The 18,099-nt window shown below is 44.9% G+C and overlaps 1 protein-coding gene across 1 annotated transcript in view; it reads right to left on the reverse strand.

Moving 5' to 3' along the window:
- AGPS (alkylglycerone phosphate synthase) overlaps nucleotides 1–18,099 on the reverse strand; it is a 308,587-nt gene that overhangs the window by 178,399 nt on the left and 112,089 nt on the right. Inside the window, exons 8-9 of the mRNA XM_068245442.1 lie at nucleotides 12,804–12,884; nucleotides 1,999–2,124 (exon numbers count right to left, since the gene is read on the reverse strand). Coding sequence (XP_068101543.1) covers nucleotides 1,999–2,124; nucleotides 12,804–12,884 — 207 coding nt within the window. The remainder of the gene's footprint in view (nucleotides 1–1,998; nucleotides 2,125–12,803; nucleotides 12,885–18,099) is intronic.

Consider the following 18,099-nt stretch of genomic DNA (forward strand, 5'->3'; position numbering starts at 1 on the left):
GACTATACTAGCTATACTGGGGCACTATACTAGCTGTACTGGGGCACTATGCTAGCCATACTGGGGTAACTACACTCGCCATACTGGGGCAATTAAACTCCCTATACTGGGTCAACTATGCTAGCCATGCCGCCGCACTCAACCCCCCCCCCCCCCCCCCCCCGTAACCCACTGCACACGACACTGTCCACTAGGTTGCGCACCCAATACATCTTCCTCCAATCGCCCCCCCCCCCCCCCTTCCCCCAGTCCCTGGAGAAAAATTTGGTCAGAAAGTGGTCCCCGAGCCAGAAAAGTTCGGGGACCCCTGCTCTACACCCTACACAATACAGGTCCAAGTCCCAATAGTGTGTCCTGGTTGGATGGAAACAGGACCAGGATGTATGTTGTGAAACACTCTTCTTTGAATAAAGCAGAGACAGGGCGTATGGTCTGGGCAACTCTTCCTAGCACTAGGCCTTGACATGTACTGAGCTGTAACTTCTAATACAAGGTGTGTCCTGGACCAATCCTTAAAGAGAACCTGAACTGAAAAGAAACAGTCAAAATAACCATACACAGGTCATTCTTACCTCCTGTGTAGTCTACTCCTCAATCTCTATCTTCTCTGCCGCGTCCCATTTGTCCACTGTTATCAACAGAATTCTCTGTCCTCCATTTTAAAAATGGTTAAAATGAAAATCAACTAAAAGATAAAAAGGGCCAGTGTGGTCCGAATGATAAAACTACATATTTTGCTTCTGAATTCTTGCATATGCATAATGAGAGGTGTGGTGGGGGCTTGGTTAGAGGGGAGGCAAGTGCCCCTCGTTTTTTATCTCAAAATGTTGGGAGGTATGCAGAGAGCCGAGCTCATAGTAGAGAATGATAATGGCAAGCAAAGGATAGTTGGGGGGGGAAAAGGCTAATCAGATAACTTTAAAATCTATTTTTATATTTGCGCGCATTTTTGTTATTTGCCTTGTTTTGAGACCAAAGCTGAAATATTATTGGGTCCCTACACAACACCTATGTGAAAGGCTAAATAACATAAAAGCTGGAATGTGATTGGATCCCTACACAACACCTATGTGAAAGGCTAAATAACATAAAAGCTGGAATGTGATTGGGTCCCTACACAACACCTATGTGAAAGGCTAAATAACATAAAAGCTGGAATGTGATTGGATCCCTACACAACACCTATGTGAAAGGCTAAATAACATAAAAGCTGTAATGTGATTGGGTCCCTACACAACACCTATGTGAAAGGCTAAATAACATAAAAGCTGTAATGTGATTGGGTCCCTACACAACACCTATGTGAAAGGCTAAATAACATAAAAGCTGTAATGGTGATTGGGTCCCTACACAACACCTATGTGAAAGGCTAAATAACATAAAAGCTGTAATGGTGATTGGGTCCCTACACAACACCTATGTGAAAGGCTAAATAAACGTTCAGTAACTGACAATCCACGCTTGGTGCATGTGCCGACCCTCTTCATTAAATAATGCTGAGTAACAGCACAGACTACACACAGTAAAGCACTAACATTTATACAAAATCATAAAAGTGCAGTGTATTTTCTTCAGTTAGAGTTAATCAACTATGACATGCTGAAAGAGAGACGATCAGTCATACGTAGAAACAAAACTGCAGACACCAAGTTTAATGCTCATTTAAAATGGCCAGAACAATGGCAAATGGGTGACATTCACATTTTTTGTGTTTAATCTACAAATATGAATTACACAAAGCCAAATGAGAAGGCTTGAGGGGCTAATACCATGCATATATTTGTCATGTCTGTATTAAGTCAAAGAGCCCTCTGTCTGCATGGATTTTATCAGCCACTCACCACGCCGAGGTCTGCATGGAAATAGTATTTATTCCATCATTAGACATGGGAAAAGATCACAGAGGAAGGAAACTCTGCATTACATCCTCCAGATGATCTTACCACATTTAAGAAACAGTCGGTACATGAGAAAAGAAAAACAGAGGAACTGCATTACCAGATCTTCAATATTTCCATAGATGTTCTTCTTCATGCCCGATGCCCTTGTAGCTACCCAGCCGCCCAGGGTGCTGAACTCCATGGAGTCTGGCTCATGGCCTGTGCAGTAACCGCTCTCCCCAAGCTGCAACAGATAATACCAACAAGAAAACGGATATTAAAGAGAATCCATCATGATTCAGTTTAAGCAAGAAATTGAATATTCAGTTTTCTTATACTTATGCATTTAAAGCAAACCTGAACCATGAAAAAAACGTATGATATAATGAATTGTATGTGTAGTACAGATACTGTATAGACCCGAGTATAAGCCGACAACCCCCACCAAAAAAACCTGGAAAAATGTTTGACACGAGTATAAGCCGGGTACAACCACAGCACGACTCACAGCCATATCCGGCCACAACCATATATTAGAAAAGTAGCATAAATTCAGCAGATTGCAATAAGCCAGAGCATAGGCCTACAATGGAGATGGACATGCAAAGAACTCCTGTTGTACAGTTTAACTACTTAAGGACTGCAGTCTTAAAACCCCTTAAAGAGAGTCTGAAGCAAGAATGAATCTCGCTTCAGACCTCATAGATAGCAGGGGCATGCGTGCCCCTGCTAAACCGCCGCTATCGCGCCGCTAAATGGGGGTCCCTTCACCCCCAAATCCCCCTCCGTGCAGTGCATCCCCTCTTCCGCATAGAGGCAGGGCTAACCGCCGCAGCCCTGCCTCACGCGCGTCTGTCAGCGCGTATCTCCGCCTCTCCCCCACCCCGCTCAGTCTTCCTTCACTGAGTGGGGCGGGGGTGAGGCGGCGATGCGCCGCTGATTGACGGCGCTGAGAGGCAGGGCTGCAGCCGTTAGCCCTGCCTGAAGAGCAGCAAAATATACGACCAAATTGGTCGTTGATTTTGCAGGGGTGGGTTTGGGGGTGAAGGGACCCCCGTTTAGCCGCAGGATACCGGCGTTTTAGCAGGGGCACACATGCCCCTGCTGAATATAAGCACTGAAGCGTGATTTATTCTCGCTTCAGTGTCTCTTTAAAGAGACTCTGTAACAAAATTTTGAGCCTTAATTCTTCTATCCTATAAGTTCCTATACCTGTTCTAATGTGCTCTGGCATACTGCAGCCTTTTCTAGTTGCACTGTCTCTGTAATAAATCTTATCTTCTCTCCTCTGTCGGGTCTGTCGGGCTCAGGCTGGAATGTGTGGAATGTGCAGCACTGCTTGTCATTGGCAGAAGCTATACACACCCTCTCCAAGCTCTGCATGAGTCACGCACTAAGCTGTTCTCACTCTGGTTAGCAGCCATGTTTTTTGTTTGTAAACACTGCATAAAAATGGCAATTACAAGCCAGGATTGCAGCAGGGAGTGGCAGAAACAGCACAGTGGGGTCCAGGCGCACATAAGGAATAGAATGGTATGCTTTTTATTGTAAGAATTTTAGAGTACAGATTCTCTTTAAGGACCAGACACTTTTTTTCCATTCCTTCCACTGCAGATTTAACGGTTTATTGCTCGGTCATACAACCTACCACCTAAATGAATTTTACCTCCTTTTCTTGTCACTAATACAGCTTTCTTTTGGTGCTATTTGATTGCTGCTGTGATTTTTAGTTTTTATTATATTCATAAAAAAAGACGAATTTTGTCAAAAAAAAAAAAAAAAAAAAAGATTTTTTTAACTTTCTGTGCTGACATTTTTTAAATAAAGTAAAATTTCTATATACATTTTTGTCCACATTTATTGTGCTACATGTCTGTGATAAAAAAAAATCCAATAAGTGTATATTTATTGGTTTGGATAAAAGTTATAGCGTTTACAAACTATGGTGCAAAAACTGAATTTTCCCATTTTGAAGCATCTCTGACTTTTCTGAGCACCTGTAATGTTTCATGAGGTGCTAGAATTCCAGGATAGTATAAATACCAAATGATCCCATTTTGGAAAGAAGACATCCCAAAGTATTCACTAAGAGGCATGGTGAGTTCATAGAAGATTTTATTTTTTGTCACAAGTTAGCCGAAAACGACACTTTGTGACAAAAAAAAAAAGTTTCCATTTCTGCTAACTTGTGACAAAAAAAAAAAATGAAATCTGCCACGGACTCACCATGCCCCTCTCTGAATACTTTGGGGTGTCTACTTTCCAAAATGGGGTCATTTGTGGGTGTGTTTACTGTCCTGGCATTTTGGGGGGTGCTAAATTGTAAGCACCCCTGTAAAGCCTAAAGGTGCTCATAGGACTTTGGGCCCTTTAGCACACCTAGGCTGCAAAAAAGTGTCACACGTGGTATTGCCGTACTCAGGAGAAATAGTATGCTGTGTTTTGGGGTGTATTTTTACACATACCCATGTTGGGTGGAAGAAATATCTCTGTAAACTGACATTTGTGTGTAAAAAAATAAACAAAAAATCTCATTTACAGAGATATTTCTCCCACCCAGCATGGGTATGTGTGAAAATAAACCCCAAAACACATTATACTACTTCTCCTGAGTACGGCGATACCACATGTGACACTTTTTTGCAGCCTAGATGCGCTAAGGGGCCCAAAGTCCTATAAGTACCTTTAGGATTTCACAGGTCATTTTGAGGCATTTGATTTCCAGACTACTCCTCACGGTTTAGGGCCCCTAAAATGCCAGGGCAGTATATGAACCCCATTTTAGAAAGAAGACAACTCAAGGTATTCTGTTACGTGTATGGTGAGTTCATAGAAGATTTTATTTTTTTGTCACAAGTTAGGGGAAATTGATTTTTATTGTTTTTTTTTCAAAAAGTGTCATTTTCCACTAACTTGTGACAAAAAATAAAATCTTCTATGAACTCATCATACACCTAACGGAATACCTTGGGGTATCTTCTTTCTAAAATGAGGTCACTTGTGGGGTTCCTATACTTGCCCTGGCATTTTAGGGGCCCAAAACCGTAAGGAGTAGTCTAGAAACCAAATGCCTCAAAATGACTGTTCAGGGGTATAAGCATCTGCAAATTATGATGACAGGTGGTCTATGAGGGACCTAATTTTGTGGAACCGGTCATAAGCAGGGTGGCCTCTTAGATGACAGGTTGTATTGGCACTGAAGTGCAGGAAGTGCAGGATGTTCTCAAATCGTGACCTGGACATGGCAGCAGAGAACATGGGCATGTGATGTATTGGGTCCGTAGACCAAAGGGACCGCAATACATTATTTTTAACTAGACCCATGTTAAGGAGAAGGCCCCAAAAATGTTACGTTCGGAAACTTGGAGTGGTTTCCACTGAAAAGGCTGGGCATGGTAGCTTCTTGGATTGGCGGTTGCGTATTGTGTGGCATAACGGTTGGTGGTCTCAGCCACAATTAAGTCGTAGAGACCAGCAGTGACAGTGATCAGAAAAAAAAATTCTGTCACTGCGGTGGGGCGGGTGAGGGTTCGGCCGGGTGATCAGAAGCCCGCAGGGGGCAGATTAAGGCCTGATCTGATGGATAGGAGTGCTACGGGGTGACAGGTGGTGACAGGAGGTGATTGATGGGTGTCTCAGGGGGTGTTTAGAGGGGAGAATAGATGCAATCAATGCACTGGGGAGGTGATCGGGAAGGAGTTTGAGGGGGATCTGAGGGTTGGCCGAGTGATCAGGAGCCCACACGGGGCAAATTAGGGCCTGATCTAATGGGTAGGTGTGCTAGGGGGTGACAGGTGGTGACAGGAGGTGATTAATGGTGTCTCAGGGTGTGATTAAAGGGGGGAATAGATGCAAGCAATGCACTAGGGAGGTGATCAGGGGGGGTCTGAGGGCGATCTGAGGGTGTGGGCGGGTAATTGGGTACCCGCAAGGGGCAGATTAGGGTCTGATCTGATGATGAGTAGCAGTGACAGGTGGTGACAGGGGGTGATTGATGGATGATCAGTGGGCGATTAGAGGGGAGAACAGATGTAAATAATGCACTGGGGGGGGGGGGGGGGGGGTCTGAAGGCGATCTAATGGTGTTTGTGTGCCTGCAAGGGGCAGATTAGGGTCTGATCTGATGGGTAGCAGTGATTAGAGGGGAAATTAGAGTGGGTGATTAGAGGGGAAAAAAGATGTAAATAATGCACTTGGGAGGTGATCTGAGGGCGGGTCTGTGGGCGATCTGAGGGTGTAGGCGGGTGATCAGGTGCCTGCAAGGGGCAGGTTAGGGTCTGACCTGATGGGTGGCAGTGACAGGTGGTGACAGGGGGTGATTGATAGGTGATCAGTGGGTTATTACAGGGGAGAATAGATGTATACAGTACACGGGGGGGGGGGTGATCAGGAGCCCCCAGGGGGCAGTTTAGGATCTAATCTATAGGATAGCGTTGACAGATCGTGACAGGGTGATTGATGGGTGATTAAGGGGGTGATTGGGTGCAAACAGTGGTCTGAGGGGGTGATCGGGGGGGGGGTCTGAGGGGTGCTGTGGGTGATCAGGAGGCGGGGGGCAGGATCAGTGTGTGTGTGTGTGTGCTTACTAGGGGGGCTGCCTCCTGCCCTGGTGGTCCCTCAATCACTGGGACCACCAGGGCAGGAGACAGCCTGTATAATACACGCGTACGTTAAAAAGGGGCGCTGGGAAAAAAGGGCGCCGGGTTTTTAACGATAAGCATGGATAACGTTTAAAAATGTATTGTACTGTTTTTCGTTTAAAATTAATGTTTTTTAAAGTTATAAATCATTAAATAATGTGCATTAAATCGGCAATTGTAAAAACGTTAATCTTTCGTTTAAATAGTAAAACGTATAATAACGTTTAAAAAAAAAATTAGTAAGTAACCCTCCCTGTACCTACCCCTAACCCCCCCTGTTGATGCCTAAACCTAAGACCCCCCCTGTTGGTGCCTAAGTAACCCTCCCTGTACCTACCCCTAACCCCTAGACCCCCCTGTTAGTGCCTAAACCTAAGACCCCCCTGTTGGTGCCTAAACCTAAGACCCCCCTGTTAGTGCCTAAACCTAAGACCCCCCTGTTGGTGCCTAAACCTAAGACCCCCCCTGTTGGTGCCTAAACCTAAGACCCCCTGTTGGTGCCTAAACCTAAGACCCCCCTGTTGGTGCCTAAACCTAAGACCCCCCTTTTGGTGCCTAAACCTAAGACCCCCTGTTGGTGCCTAAACCTAAGACCCCCCTGTTGGTGCCTAAACCTAAGACCCCCTGTTGGTGCCTAAACCTAAGACCCCCCTGTTGGTGCCTAAACCTAAGACCCCCCTGTTGGTTTTTTCGTTTAAAAATAATGTAAAAAAAAAAATAAAATAAAAAAAAAAAAAATAAAATAAAAAAAAAAAAAATACTGTTTTTCGTTTAAAAATAATGTTTGGGAAAAATATTGTACTGTTTTTCGTTTAAAAATAATATTTAAAAATGTATAAATCATTAAATAATGTGTAATCATGAGAAACAGTACTAAAAAATTAAGTCTCCGGGCGCCGCTTTTAAAACGTTAGTTTTCTCCGGCGCCCTTTTTTCCTATCGGGCGCCCATTAAACGATATTTATTATAGGAGTGAATGGCGGCGCCCGATTTGTCCACTAGCCTCAGGCGCCCGAATTTACTGTTTCCATAATACACTTTGTATACATTACAAAGTGTATAATATACACTTTGTAGCGGCAGATCGGGGGTGAACAACCCGCCGGCGCTTCTAAATAGCAGGTCGGTTGACGTCGCGGGTGGGCGGAGCCTAATGACAGCAGATGCGTGCGTATCAGTGCGCGCGATCCCCGGCTAATTAGTCCCCAGGTGCCGCCGCCAATTGGCGTTACGTAGTCCCGGGGGTGCCACTTTGCCGCCGCCAATTGGTAGTGGGCGGTCGGCAAGTGGTTAAGCTGTCATAAAGATAAAGCAAGGAATGCAGAGCCATATAGTCATGTATCTAAAACTTGATATAGAAATGCAAGGATTCCCACCACTTAGTAGACACTGTCCCTGTATGCCTTTCCAAGGCTACAACTTGAGATGAGGTTAGCTGGGACCTCCCATGGAAATGTCAAGTGTGTGGTCTCCCTCAGATGATGCACCACTGTGCATATAGTGGGGGCACTGTGAAGGTTACTCTAAGAGTAGTGACTCGAGTATAAGCCGAGACCCCCACTTTTGGGATTTCATAGCTGTACTACACATACAATTACCTCATAAGTTTATTTTTCGCTTCAGGTTGACTCTAAGGGCCTATTTCCACTACACGCAGATTGAATGCAGAATGAATGCAGAAAAACTGACTCCAATGAAAGCCTATGGGTCTGTTTCCACTAAACGCGATTTTTCTGATGCAGATTTTCCCATAGGCATTCATTGGAGTCAGTTTTTTTGCATCCAATCTGCGTGTAGTGGAAATAGGCCCCAAGATTAAAATAAGAGAAAAATAAATGTGTAAAGTGCGTACTAAGTGCAGCACTAGTGGTGACTAGTTCAGTACTGCCCTATTATTCTTACCATTTCTCACCCCTTTAAAGGGAACCCGAGGTGAGAGACTACCGCACTCATACTTGAAGAGGAGAGCAGCCTCGATCAGATTGCCGACAAGCCCATGTCGGTAATCTTTGGAGGGTCTGGGAATGGCAAGGGCGCACCGGAAGATGCCCTGGAAAGCCTCATTAGGATCCAGAGGCACTCCTCTTCTTAGATATGTGATTTTGTACCTGAGCTTTGGCTCGGGTACACTTTAAAAATAAATTGCAGTGGCCTTTTCTAAACCTGTATATAGACATAGATTTCATTTGTGACTGGTTCTCTTGAAAGTGAATTTCCACATTTAGCTGAAGATCCTCTTTAACCACTTTTGCTACAAAACCAAAGTACATAAATAAAACTACATGTACGAACAACAAAAACAAACACAATGTAATATCCAGTCATACATAACTAGGGAAAACTCTGCAGCGGTAGTTGATTAATTGGGCAAGTGAATGAATTTTCAAAAAAAAAACAAAAAAACAGAACATGTACAAATAAAGGAGCGGCAAACTATAGGTTTTGAAAAAAAAAATCCCCTTCTTACTCCATGTAAATCACCCCAATAAATAACGTCGTTAATCTTTCGTTCCCTTTCCTCTAATGTGATCCGCGGCAGCCTTTCGAAAATGTGAGCAAATTGCCTGCACTTAATTCTCTCAAGAACTGATGTGTTTTAATGTACAGCCATCTGGATGGGCTTCCTGTATGCAACAGCACCATCTATTAGCGATGCAGATCATGCATTCCTGTACATTAAAGAGTCACTTGTTCCTCATTTTTCTATATTAGCTCGGCTTTGCCATCTGTACAGCACCTGAGTTGGAATAGATGCCCTTAAATTGCAACAAAAGCGCTCGGTCCCAGAGAAATTATTTTCAAAGCTCAGCAGTCTTGCATTAAACGGTACAGACTCAGCCATCTGTGAAGCCAGAGTTTATGGTGCTCAGGGTTATCAATCAGTACTAATCCATTTAGGTTAACCAAGAATTTCCACTCTAGTAATACGTCAATGAAAAATGTAAAAATCATTTTGTTTGGGGTGGCTGTAGTCATTTACATGGGATTTTCATAAGCCAGAAAGTGAAGCTGTAATGTCTGGTGTGCTTAGGGAGACCTATATTTACTGCTTCAAATCAGGATGTCTGAGGAGGAGAGGAAGTGGAGGCTTCTGGGAAGAAAAATCTAAAACATGTTACCGTGAGCGGCCTAGGCTGTAAAAAGTGAATTGTGGTAAACTTGATGAAACATATGAGTTATATTGGGATAACATGTGTTATTCATTGGTATAATTCCTGTGATAAATGCAGTCATATACCTGTGCTAGTCTACAGAGCACAAAACAGTAACTCAGAGCAGAATGAGAGTAGTTTAACTCTTACTGGTGGCCCTACACTCAGATGTACAAAGAAGCCTTGCCGACAGCAAAGTCTCTGTAATGAGTATTTTTAAAGTGGAACTGAATATGAAGGGTTTGCAATTTACATGTATAATATAGGTTATGGATCCTTAAAGGGATACTTAAGCCATGATTAAAAAAGTCATTCTTACTTACCTGGGGCTTCTAACAATCCCCTGCGGCTGTCCCGTGCCCTCGCAGTCACTCACGGAGTCTCCAGTCCCCCACCGCCAGCTAGTTTCGTTTTCGCCAAAAGGTTTACTGCGCTTGCGCAGGCCTGGCCAAACGTAGCCTTCTTTGCATTCCCACCCGCAATAGTGTCCTGCGCTATTGCGGACGGGAACGTAAAGAAGGCTACACGTGACCAGGCCTGTCAGGGAAAACAAAACTAGTTGTTGGCTGGGAACCAGAGGCTCCGTGACTGACTGCAAGGGCACGGGAAGGCTGCAGGGGGCTGGTAGAAGCCCAAGGTAAGTAAAACGATTATTTTGATCATGGCTTAAGTATCCCTTTAAAGAAAAACTTAAAAGAAACTCTCCAGTCTATCAATTTTTTATTACTATTATTTTTTTTGTTCTTCTCACTTTTAGTATAGCCGAAGATATGCTCGTGGTTGTATATAAAGTATACAAGTATATAAAAACATGCCACCAGTATCAGCCCCCCTCCCCCCCCGGGTAGATAGCCAGACGTGTCCCCAGTATTAACCCCCCAGTATAGCCAGATGTGCCCTGGTATTAGGCTCTCCCAGTATAGATAGCCAGATGTGCCCCTGGAATTAGCCCCCCCAGTATATAGCCAGAGGTGCCCCTGCTATTAGGTCAGCCCCCCATTTATAGATATCCAGATGTGGCCATTATTAGCCCCTTCCCCCAAATCATAGCTAGCCAAATGTGCCCCTGGTGTTAGTTCATCTCGCAATTTATAGTGGAGAGAGCTAATTTTTTTGTGTGCCCCTGGAGTATAGATAGCCAGATGTGCACCCATAACCAGAATCCCTCCCCCCCCAGATTTGTTCCTTTGAAGCCCCTCCCCTGTGTATGTGTAGCATGTAAGTATGTGCAGCAAGTCTGTCTCAACTTGTTTCAGCGACGATCCTGCATCGGCAGCCCCTGTATTCAGCTTCACAGCCAGCTCCGTACTGCCCCATACACGAGTCCTGGCTTCATGACGTCATCAATCCAGGACTCGTGTGTGGGGCAGTACCAAGGTGGCTGTAATGCTGAATATGGGGCTGCTGCTGCAGGATAGTCGCTAGAACAAGGAAAGGTGAGCCAGACTTGCTGCACATACTTTTTTTTAACAGATCTCTGCGCAGAGCGGTGAGATGAAGGATCACCGCTGTTTGCTACAGCGGTGATTGTTCATCTGCGGGGGGAGGGTGGGATGATGCTAATTGGTTAAAAGGACTTATTTTCCCTTAGACCAATTAGTGATGCAGTTTAAAATGTCAGGGCCACGCACGGGAGCACGCACGATTGTGCACAGGGAAGCCACCAGTGCAAAACATATCTACGTGGTCGTGGCTTGGATGAGCCCAAAGATGACGTAGATATACTGTACTGGTGGAATAAGTGGTTAAACTCCATAAAATTACATTTTGCTGCGGTGCACCAGACTATACAGCGAGTTCAGAGTGAAATTGGCACATTACGATCATTACTAGGACAGAAGGAGGCACAAAGGGGGACAGAAGGGCAGAGGTGAAACAGAGGGACACAGTGGAGGCATAGGTGGCACAGAGGGGGGCACTGAGGGAACAGTAGGACAGAAGTGACATGGGGGGGGGGGCAGAGGTGACACAGAGGGACCCTCAAGGCACAGGGAAACAGTGGTGACACCGAGGAGGTACAGGTGAGAGATGGCACAGTGTTCCGACTTAAGAACAGATCCAGGTTAAGAACAGACCTAAAGTCCCTATCTTGTTCATTAATAGGGAACTACCTGTATATGGTATGGTTTGTAATGTACCAATTCACACGAAAAAATGTTTTGAAAACTGTTACACAGTAGATAGAACTTACAGTTTTGTACACATTAGAGGGGAATGGCAGCGCATCTAATCCAAGCTGCACCTGGCTATCTGCATGCAGCTGCAAGGCCTCTTAAGCTGGGCATACACGGCTCGTTTTTTATTATCAATCGAGCCGCTGATGGCTCGATTGATAATATCCGACGTGTCCGATCACCGCGCCGGATCGATACCGCGCTCGATCCCCGAGGGCGGACAATAGAAGAAACAAAGCGCAGATAAGGAAGTGCCCGCAGGGACGAGCGGGAATCAATCCATGTGCTCGCGCGGACGCGCCGGCATCGAGCCAGCGCAGAATTGCACCGTGTATGCCCAGCATAAAAGACACAACTGCACTCATTACAGCTGAGACAGGTGCTACACACCTAATGGAGGAGGTTTGCTTCCACAATAATTTGCAGGCAAAGGATTTCTTCTAGACCCTTCTACCACTATGAGGTCATCCTGTTGGAAAGGACCATAGCAACTAGCCATTAAAATGGAGGAAGGGGTGCAGCATGGACTGCGCACAACCCTAATTTCTGTTAAAATGGCCTCATTGGATTGATTCCCGATTTTTGGCCGAGGCAATCTTTTTCGCCCACAACAGCCCAGTTCAATCCAGCATGTGTTCGTATCAGGAAAACAAGTGATATCTGATACCGGACTTTGATTACCTGATCTAGCACTTTGCACCAGTAGACAGACGAGATTGCAGCAGATATCTTGACTAATATCAATCACACTGCCACTTGCAGTGTAGCAAAGTGCAGCACAAAGCCATGTAGCGGTCCAGTAATTTATATTACACAAGTTTACTCTAAGGTCACTTACAGTACATAGATTAAACAAAAAACCCACAACAAAATCCTTTAAAAAACAGCCATCTAAGTATGAGCATTGTTTTCCATGTGATATTTACATCTCAGGAGAGGAACAGATTTCAGACATACCTGTCTTTCCAGATCCTGGCCAGTGATTCCACACTCCACATGCGCAGTCAGGTTTTTCTCATCTATCCAGAGGATTCTGCTCTGTGGAGATAAAGGTCCACATTTATATCCCTTCACTTATTCATAATATTGACAGTCAAATGCTGGGCATACATGGTTCGTTTATGCGCCGGTATCGAGCCAGCGGCTCGATGCCGGCGCGTCACCGCTCGTCCGCGCGGATCGATTCCCGCTCGTCCCCGCGGGCACTTCTTATCAGTGCTTCGTTTTTTTCTATTGTCCGACCGCGGGGATAGAGCGCGGTATCGATCTGACGCGCTGATCGGACGGGTTGGATCTTATCAATCGAGCCATCAGCGGCTCGATTGATAAGAACTATCTAACCGTGTATGCCCAGCATAATGCAGCCTTTCTCAACCTTTTTACCCAGGAAGAACCCTGCAAATACTTTTTGGATCTCAAGGAACCCCTGGCATGGTCTTTAAAAGCTGATGTGGCTGTTTATGCCACTACCCCCATTACAGTGCCCTTTATTACAAAGTCATACTTTTTAATGTGCTCATTATTCTGACCCCCAATTTAGTGCTTCTTTTTACAGTACCCCCTATTGTAGTGAGCTTGCTGTCATACTTCCCCCAACCCCCACGATGGGAAAAAATGCCAAGGAACCCATGCAGAGTACTCAAAGAACCCTGGGGTTCCAGGGAACCCAGGTTGAGAAAGCCTGCTCTAATGTTCTGCAAATACTATTTTTTTAGCTGATTTCATTGTTGGTACCATTGCTGGGTTCAGTAAGTCGCCAATCTCCACATAAAATCTGAATGATATAATGTGTTGAATTTCCATCAGGGAAGATTTACAAGGTCGGCCGTATATCTAATGGTGAATGGTAGCCCAATTTGGTGGAAGCATGGACCACCTAAGGTACAGAAGAATATTCAAAAGGGAGGCATTACTCAATGCCTGCTACACACTATGCATTTTTCCAATCAGATTGATGGTAAATTTCCCGTAGTTCGATCATTTCCAACATGTCTGTTCTGCTTCGGATCAAGAAAGGGTTTGATTTTGATTCGTATTGTTCTCAAAATCGATCCCTTTTTCAACCGAAAACAGATCGGACGTGTTGGAAACGATCCAACGACAGAATGACATCGATTCGATGGAAACACTGCATCGAGTGTACCAGACATGATAAACATAGCGATACTAAATGTTTCCAGGCCAAACATTGGTCATCTAATTTACATATAAATCTCTCTGCTATCAGCTTACATGTTGATGAATCAACCATGTACAGTAGAGACACAGGCATTCTCAAGCTAACCAGTGATAATATAGGTGAAGACAGATGGAAGGTGAAAAGCAGACCTTGACTCAGGTATCCTTCCACCCCCGGCACATTCTGAACAACTCCTTACTGAATAAATAAAGCTATGCTATACTATCGAATGATATCTATTTATACTCTAAGCAGTCTTATGATGTGGATTAATGACGTGCTGAGGCAGGAATGACGGGGCCTTGATGTAGCAGCCAAAGTGCTTGATTTTACCTTTAGAACTTTATGCTCAATACTTCTCTGTGCGGTTTCATGCTGTTTATTGAGCTTGTTCTGTTCTAGGCCATTTCCTGCTTATGGAATAGAGGTGAAATTGAACTTGGCCTGACCTGGCCTGTTTCACCTGAGAAGTATGAGGTTAATTATCACCTGCATACAGCCTACATTAAACATGCAAGCACAACGGTTGGAAACATACGGAGCACCATATAACTTCACCATAGTTTTAGGGGAAAACTAAACTTGTTTAATAAACTAGTACAGTAAAGAGATACCTTTAAACTTAGAAGAAGAAAAAAGGTAAATATTTTTACTCTTCATCTAAGCCCTTTTTATGCAATGCAATTCAAGTAGCAGGGTTTGGTCCGATTGTGAGGAATCTGGCAGCAGCACTAAAGGTAGCCATACACTGGTTAATTTGCCATCAGATTCGACCAACAGATAGATCCCTCTCTGATCGAATCTGATCAGAGAGGGATCGTATTGCTGCCTTTACTGCAAACAGATTGTGAATCGATTTCAGCATGAAACCGTTCACAATCTGTGGTGGTGGTGCCGCCGCTCCCCCCCCCCTGCATACATTACCTGCTCCGGCCGGCACGACTCCCCAGGTCTCTGCTGTCTTCTTCTCCGCTCTGGTCTGGTCTCCGGCATGCTTCACTTCTTCCTGTCTGGGGGAAGTTTAAACAGTAGAGCGCCCTCTACTGTTTAAACTTCTTGCTGGGACAGGAAGTAAGTGAAGCATGCCGGACCCGGAGACCAGACCAGAGTGGAGAAGACAGCGGAGACCTGGGGAGTCGCGCCGGCGGAGCAGGTAATTTATTGCAGCTGTATTGCGTCGGTCACTTGCGTCGGTCGCCGCTAGCGACGTACTCCCTACCCCCGGGCGATCGACGGTAATTTCCCGCACGGAGCGATCGACGGGATCGATCTATTTCGGGACGAAATAGATTGAAATTTAGCGTGTAGCGTGAACTATGTGACAGCAGATTCGATCCCAGTGATCAAATCTGCTGTCGATCGGCGGGGAATCAGCCTAGTGTATGGCCAGCTTTAGAGTGGTATTGTGTGATAGAAACAATCACTGCTTGGACTATAGTGAGTGTAAAGGGGGTGCAGCCTCACCCAGAAATATAAACTGAAAAAAGGCATCTGAGAATTTGGGCGTCCAGGTAATGGCCGCTGATAATGTTACCAACATCCTATGATTGCCTTCCCAAACCTACCTCTCACATTAACTTGTTTTGGGAGTGTGATTCAGACACTACTGACTGCCTGAAAGATGAGCAGGACTACCAGATAACTGGTTTTGCTTAAAGGATACCCGAAGTGACATGTGACATGATGAGATAGACATGTGTATGTACAGTGCCTAGCACACAAATAACTATGCTGTGTTTCTATTTTTCTTCCTCTGTCTGAAAGAGTTAAATATCAGGTATGTACGTAGCTGACTCAGTCCTGACTCAGACAGGAAGTGACTACAGTGTGACCCTCACTGATAAGAAATTTCAACTATAAAACACTTTCCTAGCGGAAAATGGCTTTTGAGAGAAAGGAAGAGATAGAAAATGGAATTTCTTATCAGTGAGGGTCACACTGTAGTCACTTCCTGTCTGAGTAAGGACTGGGTCATTTACTTACATACCTGATATTTAACGCTTTCAGGCAGAGAAAAAAAAAAAGAAAGGAGAACAGCCTAGTTATTTGTGTGTTAGGCACTGTACATACACATGTCTATCTCATCATGTCACGTCACTTCGGGTATCATTTAAACGCTTCCGGACCAGCCTGATTAAAATCTACCGTATGTCTGGCAGGTATAACAGGTTCCAATTAGTGCACCGCAAGGACTCGCCACTGAAGCCCACTCACCCTGCCATCGCTATGACAGCAGAGTTCTGTGAGATGGTCAGGAGCAGATTTCTGAGAAATCAGAGCGAGTGGGCTTCAGCAGCGGTTGAGCGGCATGAACGGCGAGAGCAACGGGTCCATGCGGCCAGACGTCTGTGAGCCCTGTTTTTTGTACCAGCAGTCTCTGCTCCTTAAAGGACAGGTCCGAGGAAATTTTTAAAAAGATCTTCTTACCCGGGGTTTCATCCAGCTCCTGGCAGCAGATACGTCCCTCGCCGCAGCTCCAGGGACCCAGGATCCCCTCCGTTACAGATGCCAACCTTGCCAGGTCCGCATCTTCTGCCCCTGTGTGAGCGCTCAGCCGCGCCACTTGCAGTCACGCTCCAGTGGCCAGGAGCGTTCTGCGCAGGCACAGAAGTTCTGCACCTGCGCAGAACTTTCCAGGCCATGTAAGAGCCATCGCGAGCAGCATGGCCTCTGGCGGGTCCCCGGAATCAGAGAAGAGACATGGGGATCCCGACGACCAAAGAGGAGGCTAATAACCGGGGGGGGGGGGGGGAGAAGCTTGGGTCCCGCTGCGCAGCACTGATCGCGCACGGGACCCAGGCAACCAATAAGAGCAGCGGATTTGGCCAGCACGAACTGAGCTTGGGCTTGGGCTTACCGCTTCCAGCTCCTAAAACTGAGCCTGAGCTCAGTTCGGGATTACCGCCAGGGAGGTTAAGGGGCCAGAGACTGCTGGTACTCCAGTGGTTAAAAGGAAATAAATATCAGAAAAACACGTATCAGCAGCACCACTTAAACAAAAAGTAGCACTTTATTGAAGAACATGCAATTAAAATTACATGTCAGAAATGGCCTGAAGGCAACTAGTGTACAGCTCGCTGTTTCAAAGCGACATGCGTCTTTGTCAAGTTGCTAACTCATTCTGACAGCCTGGGCCATATGCAATTCACTTTTTCTCCTGAGTTTTCTCTTAGGAGATAATTTTTCATCTTCTGTTTAAAATAACTTTTAAGCACTCTGCAACTGAAAAAGTAGTAAAACCTAGGTGAAAAAATACTATCAAAATTATTTAGAGTATTTTCTTGCTTACTGCTGCCTTAAAGGCATTTTATTGATAAGGTGTGAAAATCTCTCCTAGGAGAAAACTTAGGAGAAAAAGTGAATTGCATATGGCCCCAAGTGTCTAAGCACATCCATCACAAGTTCAAATATCAACCAATCAACAGACGTGCTAAGGGAGCGACCAATAAGAGAAAGTCAAAAGAATGGATTATCTAACATTTTTTTTTGCAAGGATATACAGTGGAGGAAATAATTATTTGACCCCTCACTGATTTTGTAAGTTTGTCCAATGACAAAGAAATGAAAAGTCTCAGAACAGTATCATTTCAATGGTAGGTTTATTTTAACAGTGGCAGATAGCACATCAAAAGGAAAATCGAAAAAATAACCTTAAATAAAAGATAGCAACTGATTTGCATTTCATTGAGTGAAATAAGTTTTTGAACCCTCTAACAATAAAAGACTTAATACTTAGTGGAAAAACCCTTGTTTGCAAGCACACAGGTCAAATATTTCTTGTAATTGAGGAGGAATGTTGGTCCACTCCTCTTTGCAGATCATCTCTAAATCCCTAAGGTTTCGAGGCTGTCTCTGTGCAACTCTGAGCTTGAGCTCCCTCCATAGGTTTCCTATTGGATTAAGGTCCGGAGACTGACTAGGCCACTCCATGACCTTAATGTGCTTCTTCTTGAGCCACTCCTTTGTTGCCTTTGCTGTATGTTTTGGGTCATTGTCGTGCTGGAACACCCATCCACGACCCATTTTCAGTTTCCTGGCAGAGGGAAGGAGGTTGTCATTCAGGATTTCACGATA

Source organism: Hyperolius riggenbachi, chromosome 7 (assembly GCF_040937935.1).
Source record: "Hyperolius riggenbachi isolate aHypRig1 chromosome 7, aHypRig1.pri, whole genome shotgun sequence".
NCBI classification, from domain to species: domain Eukaryota; kingdom Metazoa; phylum Chordata; class Amphibia; order Anura; family Hyperoliidae; genus Hyperolius; species Hyperolius riggenbachi.